Genomic DNA, 12,494 nt, shown 5'->3' with positions numbered 1-12,494 from the left:
TCTATAAAATACATGAATTACATGCGACAGAGAAGCTATAAAGAGAGGAGAGGCACTTATGGTTTTACTTCCTTTTCCCCACCACATATTTATGTGAAAAAGCTTTCTCAGACCTTATGTACCTAAAAATAAAAACTGAAATTGCTTGGGAAATGTTGAATCTGACCAGAGGTTTCATCTTTCCTAAATAAAACTAAACATTGAAAAGTTAGTCGTCGAGATGCAGTGCCAATCTTCCCATTACATTTTTTGATTTCTGCATATTTTTTCAATATAAAATAATTATATCTTTAGTAATTGGAGTATTTGTTTTGTGTGTAGTTGTTTGTGTCTTTTTTGCGGATTACAGTTTTAATGTTTGAAATTTAAAATTGTACAAATTGTTTTGGGGTCTGTAGCTTCCAGTAAGAATTCAGTGGGGAGCCTCCGGAGTCAAAAGGCTGGGAATCACTGCTTTACACCATTGAGACAGACAAATACATCTACCTCTGTTGGACCCTAGGTTAACATTAGCTCGGACTACATTTAAGTATTTGGGCATCAACACTTACCATACAACAGTGGTTCCCAACCTGTGGTCTAGGGCCCCCTGGGTCCGCGAAGCCTCCTCAGGGGGTCTGTGACTGCTTAGAAAATTAAATAATATTAACAGATTAGGTCCACAGCTTTTAGTTATGACTCAGTGGGGGGGGGCGTCCCCTGATTCCAATAATAATTTAGTGTTGGTCCATGGGTTCCAGTAATGATGAAGTGGCAGTCCACAGAAGTCAAAAGGTTGGGAACCACTGCAGTAGAAGACCTATGAAAGGGAAACCTAGATAATGTGATGGAAGCACTCTGAGCACAAATAACCTTCTGGTCATCCCTGCCACTATTGGTAATTCTTCATGTGTCCTAGGTAAAAATGGTGGTAGGGACCCAGATTCATTTGTTATTTCACTAACCATTCCGTCCTTCCATGCTCCTTCTTCAGGTTACTAGATTCCTCATGGATTATTTTAATTTGGGGGGGGGGGCTGGGGCGGGGGGCAGGATGATGCAGGGTATCCCTTGCCATCATAAAGCTCTTGACAGATGCAGGGGGACTGGGGCTCGTAGATTTTGAACAGTACTACTTTGCTGCACAGTTATAGTGGATTGCCCATTAGCTATCTGGTTGCTCCCTGTTTGAAACAGGTCTTTCACTGGCTGAGGACAGGGGTGGCCTGGCCTCTTGAATTTCCGTTTGTTCCCTTCTACTTACCTAACTCCTCGAACCACAGGCCTCCTCCGACTGGCGGCAGCTTGTTTGGGCAGGACTGATAAGATAACAGGCATCATTACACATTTTTCTACTGCTATTCCTCTTCTAGTTCTGCCCACAAGCACAGGGTGCTCGGAATGGGGCACTTATGACACCGACATACAGCTGGTCTCTTCACTGCTGCGATAATGTTTAGATAATCGACTTTTATACACTTTGACAGACTGTGACCTCCCACCTGGGCGATTCCTCGCAAAAAAGCATGCCCTGCACTCTTTTCGCAGACTCTTCAATATCTGCCTTCACATTCCCACTGACACAAAAGGTGTACCAGACACTACACACAGTGGAAACATGGGGGAAGACAATAAAAAAAGCTATACAGAGTATTCCAGCAACAAATTGATAAATATCAATCATCTCTTAGAACTGCATGTGAAGCAGACCTCACCAGATCCTTTCATGACATGTAATGGTCCACAACAGTGGAATAGCAACATAAAATATCTAGAGAAGCTCAATTCAGATATTTTCAGTTTAAGGTTTTGAATAGGGCATACCTTACCCTGGCTCTTATTAATCAAATGTTCCATGGAAAAAGTGTGGGCTGCCATCACTGTGCCCTCCAGTTGCAGACCTTCTCAACAAGTTCTGGTACTGCCCCTTGTTGCGGTCCTTTTGGTCTTGACTATTATCAATATTGGGCACCGCGACAGGCCTACCATGCTTACTTCACCAGAAGATGCACTCTTAGGACTCTTCCCTCACCCAGGACCAGAGAAGCCTGCACGTAAATTCCTTAACCTGGCCCTGCTGTTAGCAAAATGCAGCATAGCTATGCTTTTGGAACTCTTCTATGGTTCCCTCCCTGTCAGCCTGAGCTAGGGTGGTAGCCACATGGGCTTGTGAAAAAAGCACTCTCCTTCACAGGGAGATGTGCGAGGGCTTGAGGAAATACCTTATTATCCAGGCTTGGGATATGATCCTACAGAAATTTTAAGATACTACTAAAGAGTGATGTCCATCCACCTTGATATATCTCTGACGAACAATGACATGACTGCGTAATTGTCTCCATGACACAGTGGGGGGTGGAAGTGATTGGGATGTAATGTAGGGACGACCTGGTGCAGTTCCACTCATAGTATTGTGAGAAACGGATGCCTGGTGTGGCTCTTACCTGAGAGGTGAAAAGGCATTATAGTTTACATTACTGGCTCAGACAGATTGTATGTGTGTGTGTGTGTGTGTGTGGGGGGGGGGGGGGGGGGGGGGTAATGGTGCATTTCAGCTTTTTTTTTTTTAGGTTCCTAACGAATAGATTCATTGTACACGGGAATGATTTCATTGCTAACATAAGATGCTTGAAGTCTACATTATGAGTTGTATTGTCAATGTCACATCATAAGGGTATCACTGTAACATTGCTATTCTAATGTGCATCAATAAAAAGTTTACAAAAAAGATAACCTGGAAAATGGATAAACTCCTTTTAAGTTATCGAAGTACTTTTTCACAAAAGGCTACTGAATTATTGTGTGTGTGTGTGTGTGTGTGTGTGTGTGTGTGTCTGACTGACTGACTGACTGACTGACTGATCCCCTATTAGGGCTTGGTGAGGAACAAACAAAGTCCAAATAAGCCTTTATATGTCGAACCGCAGAAATCTAAGAGGGTATACTTTCTTTGTCTCAACACTGTATATACATTTATTGGATCATCAAACTTGAAACTGACAAGGAATTTATTTTATGTTGCTTAATCTGGTCCCTGTAAATTCCTTCAGTATAGTTTTTGCATCTCTTGGAAGCAATCCTGGGTTTTGTTAAAATGATGGAAGGATAACTGTACAAAACAAACTTTTAAAATAATAAAACCATGAGAGGTAACACAACCAAGGATCTCCCAATACCTATGATGTCTTTGCAAGAGCGTTCAGTCTTTGGGCCCATTAAACTCTTGGGTTTTCAAGCAAAGATGCACAGTTATACATTTTTCACCCAGATCTACAAAGGAACAATGGGTTTTACAGGGAAAGATATTTAAATATTCTTAAATAAGTTGCTTTTCACCACTGCCAGGGCTGGGTTTAGCAAGATTGCTCCACTGCTCTGTAGATTAAGTTGTTTATGCTCTTTATATCACCCACAAAAAGTAACCAACACATTTTTTATTAAAACAAAGGATTGCTCTGTATTGCTTTCAGAGTACTATTTTGCCCTCAGCAAGTAGGGAAAGTTGCTAGTGCTGTCTGAGATGCATATTCCTAGGTAATCAAGCAACCTAGACCCAATCCAAATGACATAACAGTCTTGAATATAGAAATGTTCTCTCACTGTTGGTTGGTTTATAATTATTATTTTAGATTTCAGTAGCTTTATAGGCGGGCCTCTATTAATGCAAACAATAAGTCCTTATGATGTTTTCAGGCCAACTACAAAAGAGAAGGCCATTAATTAATCTTGTATTTGTCCTTTTTAAAAAAAGGGCTATTTCAGATCTGAACCATGAGCTATGAATCATCTACCCTTCAACAAAACATAGTTCACCAACCTCAATAAGTACAAAGTCTATTGCTATAACTGACACCTCTGAAGCTCTGCTGATACTCTTATCTATGCACAATACTCTTATTTACACACAAGGCTTTTCTCATCGCCTGAATATTGATGGACTCACACACTTCATGTGGAGCTAATGAGGAAAAACATCTCCTGCATTAACTGTGCTATCAACATTACATTCTATTTGGGGCATCAGACTGGTAGTTGACTTATGGAAATGGGAAAGGGTTAAACCATGCATTATCTGGGATATTTAGGTCTCTCTCAACATCATTCTTAAGTCCTCTCCCGAACAACCACCTGAAGAACATTTGGATTTTAAACTCCGCCACCTTTTTTAGAGCCTCCCAAATTCCTCATTTGATAGCTTTTCTTTTTCTTGAGACACTACTTATACTTGATTCCAACTCATCACTACAATTATCTGCATGGCCCAACCTTTTAGCAAACAGGCTATGGTAACCTACATTCTTTAAAATTCTTTGGTACAGACCAAATGTGTAGCCTGGTTTAATAGAAATCTCTTTAAGGTCCCCATGACACCCTCATGGGCTTTCATAATACCCTCCTAAGTCCCTGTCAACTGAGATGCAGTTCAGTTTCATCCAATATTTGGCTATACAGTCTTACCTCAATTTCCCTTATGCCAATCTGTGCCAACTTAATTAATCTTATTTGCCACTGTGTGCTCATCCACTGATGCTCTCACTACTGAACCTTCCTTCATTCGGCACTATTAGCTCATTTGCTGATGCTTTCACTTGCGACTGGTTACTGACCATTGTACGCTTTTTTAGAATAAGCACAGATGGGTTGTGTTTACTTTTGATTTATGGCTGGGTTGATGGGTCCTGTACCACCTTCCACAAAGCAATACTGCCCTTTGCATCATCAATTGAAACAGTAACAGTTTTGGTGGATTATCTATTCTTGTCCTTTCGTTACACTTTCTCAACCGATGGGAAACTATAGTTGTATATACAAAAGAAGCTTCCAAACATCAATAGATTGACAGATGCAGTGTAGTAAGAGTCAAGGATGTTCCACTGCTCTTCTTTACAGGAAATGTCCTTACTATAACACATATGACGATTTAAGGCAATATTCAAATCAATAGTGAAACAACTGTAGTTGAATCAACACACCAGAATAGGGCCGGTTATAAAGACTAAGCAGGTAAAAATATACATCAAACTACATCATGATCTCATGAAACAATAAATCACACAAATCATGAATTATCACCTTTACTTTGGCATTCACTTCAATTGCCACTCAATGCCCTAATCACATTGTGCTCCTTTGCCATAATCTAATAGGTACTACACCATTACACCTATGTTTGAGTACAATGTTTGGCAGCTAAATTATGGGAACAATATTAATAATTTTTTGACCCCCACAGATGTGACAAACCACATCATTATAGTAGGTTTCAACTATTGACAGCTTGGGCTTTCAAGATGGCGATTGCTTTTTGAATCCTACACCAAATCTATGACACCTGACTGATGATGGAACTGTCAAGTTCTTCAAATCTGATGTCTTACACACATTCACACTGTCCATAGGATGATTGTTAAGATGTGTTGCTACAGTATGTCAGAGGGAGCTCAGGGGTCTTGTTTGTTGAAACTATCTAACTTGTTTTTCTTATAGTCCTGGTTTATTTAATTCCTTCTACATTAACTAGGCATTACCTTTCATGCTGCTAGGGACTCTGGAGCATTTATAAGATAGATCATGCAACTCTCACATACCGACCTAGGAAAACAGTCTATTTAAAGGTTTTAACATATATAACTACCAAGTACAGTTTCTGGTGCAACCTCTCAGGATGTTATTGCACATTCAAAGGTGTTATTGAAATGCTTTTGTGACACGTTTATGACAGCAGCAGGCCAACCCAAATTGCCAAAGGAGACCATGCCCTTTTTCCCTTTTCCTGCAGTATAGCATTTGTTAAATGATGAAAAAGTTGTAGCTAGTTTTGAAGGCAAATAGAAAAGTAACAAATGTAGGACTGAAAGAAAGGCTTTTTCCACATTCAGTATTATACTCATACAATTAAATGGAGGAATGTTGCTGCCTGGTCCTTAATAATGTTTACCAAGCCATAAGGGCCATAATGGATGTATAATTTATTATTCAGATGTGAACTGCATTTGGGCTGTTCAGCTGGGAATTGCATTTTAGTAACGATTCACCCCTGAAGCAAATCTTAATGCTTGCAGCTAAAAGCAATTAGGAGGACTGAGATAGGTCTGGCATGTCTCAAATGTGTGATGCACAATTTTAAGACATTCCAAAGTATTTCCTTCAAATGTGATTTTAGAAACTTTGTTACTCCAACGATGGTAAGCCTATCTGAGCTAATGCCACCCTCTTCTGGTTGATAAAGACTGACAATGACAGGATTTAGTTTTCAGGCTAGTGACAAAAGATTGCCAGTTCAATTGCCTCTGCAAGTAACCAATATGTGAAAGTGAAGTGCAGAGTGCAACCCGTGGGGGCATTCAACTGCTGTATTCAACCTTTTACATTTGTTAATTTTAACACATATTTTAGAAAATGATATGCATCCATTTCTATCACTCATTTGTGGATGCCACACCTTTCTGTCAAAAACACCAAGCTAAAGTACTAAAGTGCGTATTAAAATCATAAGAATATGTTGTTTTGTTTTTTTTAACAGATTTTAATAAATGGATGCATCTCAAGTTTAACTCTTGGTAAAACCATGGAGTTATAAATGGGTACTTTCATGCACCTGATGGCAAACAAATGGCCATTTCCTCAAAGTCACAAATGGAAACCTTCATAGGATCCTGTATCCAATGAAGACAAGAGAGTAGTATTGTGTGACTTTTGAGAACGGTGCAGCACTGCACTGCACTGCACTGCTGTAAAACGTATGGCTAGGATCCTACAATGATCAGCCCTTATGTAGATACAAACCTGTTGTGAACATGTGTTTGTTTCTCCTGGTTTAAGGACATATGTAAAACAGGCAAGCCATGGGCTATGAATAACAAGCCAAACATATTTCTTCACCATCGGCTCCCAAATGACTGCACACAAACAAGCTTAGTTGCAAGACTTCATACATATCCACTGAGAAATTTCACCATAGCACTATATGATTCACCCCATCCACAACCAGCTATGACAACACCAGAGATAACGCCTTTAGATGCTGTTCTTTTAAATTCAGACTCAGTTCACTTACTTCTAGGTGGTGATTCCCCCTGTAGTGACACTCCTTCCAGCTGTAGGAGAACCCCAACTGTTCCCTTCTGCCCTCTCTCCAGAATTTCCCGTGCATTGGGGCGGATTCGCGGAGGATTGGCCGGCCGTGCACTGTAGCACGTTGGGTACAAGGTGGGGTCAGGTGCCAGGGGTCCAGAGAGAAAGTCAAGTTTCAGTGAGTTTCCTTCAAGTCTCCCTCGGGCTGCACAGAAATCGGCAGGGAAGAAACAAAGGGAAAACATGATTGACGGTAACTAAAAGGCAAGAACTAACCAATGTAAAAGTGTTAATCAATACTGGTTAGTGATTTTCTTTGTTTTCGGTGTACCAGAATAAAATGGCAAGAGAGACAGATAACTAATTGGAAAAGGAGTGAGAAAGTGCATTAGAGCAGAAAGGTTGGCAACACTGAAAGCCAAAGGGACTATGGCAAAGAAAAAGAAAAAGCTAAATAAATGCAAAAAAGATGAGAAACAAGATAACAGAAATAAGAGGCAAATATGGAGAGAGCAATCTAATGTTTTTTATTTTTAAACATGAAAACGGGGAAAGAAAGTGAAAGATGAATGTACGAAAGGAAAAACATTTAGCTAAACTGCACAATGTTCTTTTTCCTAGTTGGTTATAATGTGCATATATAATCTTTCTGTCACGCATCATGCAAGAGCATAGATTCTGTACAGACATTTTAGTCGTTTTGCGTAATCACTCACCTAATCTAGTTACTCTGAATTTAATTTAATTAATCTAGGAGCTTTTGATCTAGACCATCCACAATGGAGGCATCACTATGCACAGTAGCAATTAAAAGGTGGCAAGGAAAGTTGTAAGGAGAAGAAAAGAAAAGTCAAAGGTGACTTGCAGATAAACAGCAGCTTAACTCTGAATTGGGGGGGGGGGGGGGTGACATAGCTCTGCTGTAATCCCTTATTAATTTCATTTCAGCATTCCATGAACTCTTTACTTGGGATATTACCACAATCGGTAATAATGAATAATAAATGTCCCGGATCTGAGGTATTCTTCATAATGTACCCAAGTGAATTTGTTGTGGATTCACAAGGAGACTGAAGTTTCACTGTTAAACACTTCTTTAGTATTAAGATGCATTAATGAATATAGAGCGTACATGTATAAAGCCTAGTAAAATAGAGCTGGACCAAACGCCTCTCCAGTGTCATCTCCGGCATTAAAGCCAACCTCAGCCAGAAGTCTAAAACCCACATCATACCTCCTGTGACACATACATAAGAAAATAGACTATACCACAAGAGAACAGACTACATCACATATTTCCCCCTTTACAAACATTCTCACATAGAAAAATTTTCAACACACATCTCATAAAATAAAGCTTCAACAGGAATACCTCTGTTCTGTGAACAATTTCAAAACACTTGCAGTATTGGGCTCACCCACTCCTATCACCTCCACCAATCTGGACAACTGGCCACTAATTACAGTAAAATATCTCATTTGCATGGGTAAAACATGAAATGGTCCCAAAATTAAAAATAAATAAAAAAATATATATATATATATTTTTTTTAAAACACAATCAACACTTTTTGCTAAATATTCCCTGAACTCACAGCAATCCTAGGTTCCTGAACCAAAGCAACCAGATGCTTATCACTAATACAATATTGGCCACACTCACATACCAACTCGTCTACCTTTCCGTCCATGGATGGCCACCTACATCGCGCTCCTACTCTTCTCTTAGTGGATGTCATGCCTAAATGACCAGCATGTGCAATCTCAATAATCCTTTTTCTGTAACACATAGGTAGAATCAATTTCTCTACTCTGACTAGAACACCACTTTCAATGGATAACTGATCTGCAATCTTCCAATAAGGTTGCAAATATAATTTCAAGCTTCTTTCCTTAGGCCAACCCTACAACACAAATGTCATCACTTCTTGCAGACCAACATCCTTACTCATAACATTACACCATTCATGCACACTCTCACACACTACTAGATCTCCAACCATTGCAGTAATGCAATCTTCAATTTCTTCATCCTCCCTGGAATTCCTCTGATTGACAATAGGTAACCTTGACAAACAGTCTGCTTTACAATTTTTGCCCCCAGGTGTATACAGTACTTCAAAATTTAACTCCAGTAGCTTCACAGACAATCTAGTAAGCATGGCAGTAGATTTCTTTATCTTGGACCCTTTGAGAATTTCCAAAGGTTGATGTTCTGTTTGAAGGCAAAATGATCTTCCCCACCAATACGGTTTACATTTCTCAACACCCCATGTGTATGCCAGCACCTCTCTTTCGATCGCAGAGTAGTGTTTAAACCTCAGTTAGTCCTCAAGAGGCACATCCAATAGCGGTCTCTCTGATTCCATCCTTTTGTGAAAGCACTGTTATAATCCCGTACCCACTTGCACCCACTGTTACAAATGTTTGCAGTGCAGGAGCAGTTACCATATCCGTCTTGATGAGATAACAACTTTGTTGATATAAAGGTGACCAAATGAAACCTGTATTATTTCTATCAACTTCCAAAAACATTCTGTCAAATCAGAGTAATTCTGTACAAATTTGGAATAAAAAACACATCCCAAAGAAAGATCTGAATGAATGAAGCTGATTTTATAAAGCGTGTGATTACCCAAGGGTTTCTAGCAAATGAAACATGAAATGAAAGAAACCACTAAGAGCACTTCTAAAAAGAGGAGGGAGAAAAAAAAAAAAAAAAAACATAATTTCATCAGTTTCCGGAATGTAGTCAAATTTGATTGATTCATAAGGTGAAATGGCAATTTATTCCACAACTGGCACATGGTGTAGACAAAGCTGCGACCACCCCAGGAAATTTTATTTAACCTGGGAACTTGAACATGAAGCAATCTAGATGATCTCAAATTCCTGGCTGGTTGCTACCATTTAAATTTACCGGCCAAACCATTATGTTTTGTACTGTATAAGGCTTTATGAGCTAAACAGAAAGTCTTAAACGCTACACGCTTCTTAACTGGAAGGCAGTGCACCTTAGATAAGCCATGAGTCACTGAGCTGTATTGAGGGACTTTCTTTAAAAGATGGGCAGCTGCATTTTGAAGTGTCTGGAGGCTTTTTTAAACCTGCTTCATAAATGCCCATATAAAAGGGCATTACAATAATCAATTCTGAATAAAACCAGAGCAATAACTACAGTTTTTTGAAGCTGAAAAGATAAAAGTTGATCTTTGTCTTTTGGATGTGGAGCTTTTACAGGTGCCTTCACCATCGTGGTTTAGGTTTGACACCTTCAGATGAAATAATGTGCCCAAAATATTCCACCTTCTTGACAGCAAAAACACATTTATCTTTTCTTCAAGTTACACCATTTTACACAAAGCATTTAACATTAGTCTTAATGTACAAATGTGCTCCTCTAAAGTGTTAACCAACACCAAAATACCATCTTGGAATGCCACAACATTTTTAGCCACTGCAAAATCTTTGTCACGACCTTCTGAAAAAACAATGCAACACAGGCCAGACCAAATGGCATCCTACAAAATTGAAAATCTCATCAGGCGTAACAAAAGCAGTTTAATGGTGTGACGCAGCTCCCAACACAACCTTTCGGAATGCTGCTTTCAAATCCAATTTCGTATACCATTTGGCCTGAGCCACTATGGTGATTAAATCTTCTATACTGGGAGGTGGAAGATTTTCCATCCATATCACATTGTTCACACTTCTCAAATCAATAACAAATCATAACTCTCCAGAACTCTCTGTTGCCAAAACCATTGGAGATAACCATACAGTGACATGCACTGGCTCAATTGTGCCGTCTTACTGCATTTTAGACAAAGGTTTTGTCAAATCACCTCTTACACTGAGAGGAACACTGCATAGCTTGTGCTTAATAGGCACAAATCAATCTTTAACCTTAAAGACATGTTTGAAATGTTTTATTTCATCCACCTCATCACCGAATACTCTAGGAAACTCAAAAATCCAATGGGCAATTTTTTTTAAACCACATCCCAATGTGAAGACAACCCTCTATAGAAACAGGTGGCTCTTTTCCAGGTCCTATGATAATGCCAAAATCAGCCTGGTACCACCAACCAAATGCAGTATACAGTTTTTGTTACATAAACATTTCCTTTGATTGCCTTATTGGAAAAAAACAACGGTAGCCCAAAAATAGTCCTGCAAATTGATTCTGCTTCCGTCAAAAGCTGTAGTGACCACATCTGGAGGTAGTAAAACTTAATTCGACCACTTTTCATTAACTTTAGTGATGTCAATAATGGTTATGCTAGCAACAGAATCAACAAGCAAGGGAATAATGAGGTCATTAATGGTAAAATCCACCAACGGGTCTCAGTAACTTTTAGTGTCACTTTTACCATTTACCACAATATTGACTACTAACACTAGTTTGTCTAATTGATTTTCTGCAACTTGCAAATCATCTCCTGGATTTGTGCTGTTCAAATTGGCATCCCTCTTAGGCTCCTTATACCAGCACCAGAACGTCTACCACCCCAACACACCTTTTCAAAATGCCCTAATCTGTTGCACTTCCAACACTCTTGTGAAACTACAGGACAATTTTTAAATGAGATTACAGGATACAATGAACCACACATGAAGCCCCGGGGATTTAGTACTTCCTTGGCCTTTTGTTGATAATGTGGAACCAGACTGCACCTGACCTGATTGTTGACCTTTATTTGTCTGATTTCTACCAACACTCTGCTTTACATTAGAAACATGTTGAGTATTGGATCCCAGCTGTTTTGAATCTTATCTAGAGGACTCTTTGCAATATCAATCGTCTCATCCACAGTAGGATTTTTTACATGCTAATAATCCTTCTTGGTTTTTTTTTTTAATTGTACCTTGCCATTAAATGATCCCTAATAAGCCGTGAGGTAAAATTGTCAAACCCACAATTAGAAGCCAACACTTTTAAAGAAGTTATGAATGTGTCAGAAGACTCAGATAGTGCTTGTACTCTGGTGAAAAATTGATGCCTAAGTACTTCAAAATTAACTATGCCCTCAATATAAACTTGACTGCACTCTGACATTCATCCACCTCTTCAGCCTCTGCTGGATTTATTTAAGGTAAAGGACCAAAAATATTTTGCCTCTCCACCCCAAGATAATACAGGAAATGTCATTTCCTGTCAGGGTGAACTTTTTGACCATCAATGGCCCCAGAGTAAGAATTAAACAACCTTATGTACAACCTCTGTTTCTATGGCGGCTCCCCAGGCTCCTGGAGAAAAGGTGCTGGTGGAGTAACAGATTGCATCATGTAGAACTTAAACAAAATAAACCACAATCAAAATAGAAGTAATAACACATGTACAGAACTTGTAATAAAAATGGTCTATAATGCTTGCTAATCGCTGAAATATAAAGTTGTTGAACGTGGTTAAATTAGCACAAGATTAAGCGTGCCAATCG

At 39.2% G+C, this 12,494-nt stretch overlaps 1 protein-coding gene across 3 annotated transcripts in view; it reads right to left on the bottom strand.

Annotated features, from left to right (window-relative positions):
- ENKD1 (enkurin domain containing 1) overlaps window positions 1–12,494 on the bottom strand; it is a 127,692-nt gene that overhangs the window by 89,776 nt on the left and 25,422 nt on the right. For all 3 annotated transcript variants that reach the window (XM_069217562.1, XM_069217564.1, XM_069217563.1), the window contains exon 3: window positions 7,037–7,258. In XM_069217562.1, coding sequence (XP_069073663.1) covers window positions 7,037–7,258 — 222 coding nt within the window. The remainder of the gene's footprint in view (window positions 1–7,036; window positions 7,259–12,494) is intronic.

The sequence above is a fragment of the Pleurodeles waltl genome, chromosome 12 (genome assembly GCF_031143425.1).
Source record: "Pleurodeles waltl isolate 20211129_DDA chromosome 12, aPleWal1.hap1.20221129, whole genome shotgun sequence".
Classification (NCBI taxonomy): domain Eukaryota; kingdom Metazoa; phylum Chordata; class Amphibia; order Caudata; family Salamandridae; genus Pleurodeles; species Pleurodeles waltl.
The sequence above is the reverse complement of the archived record's forward strand: the minus strand, read 5'-3'. Positions and strand labels throughout refer to the sequence as shown.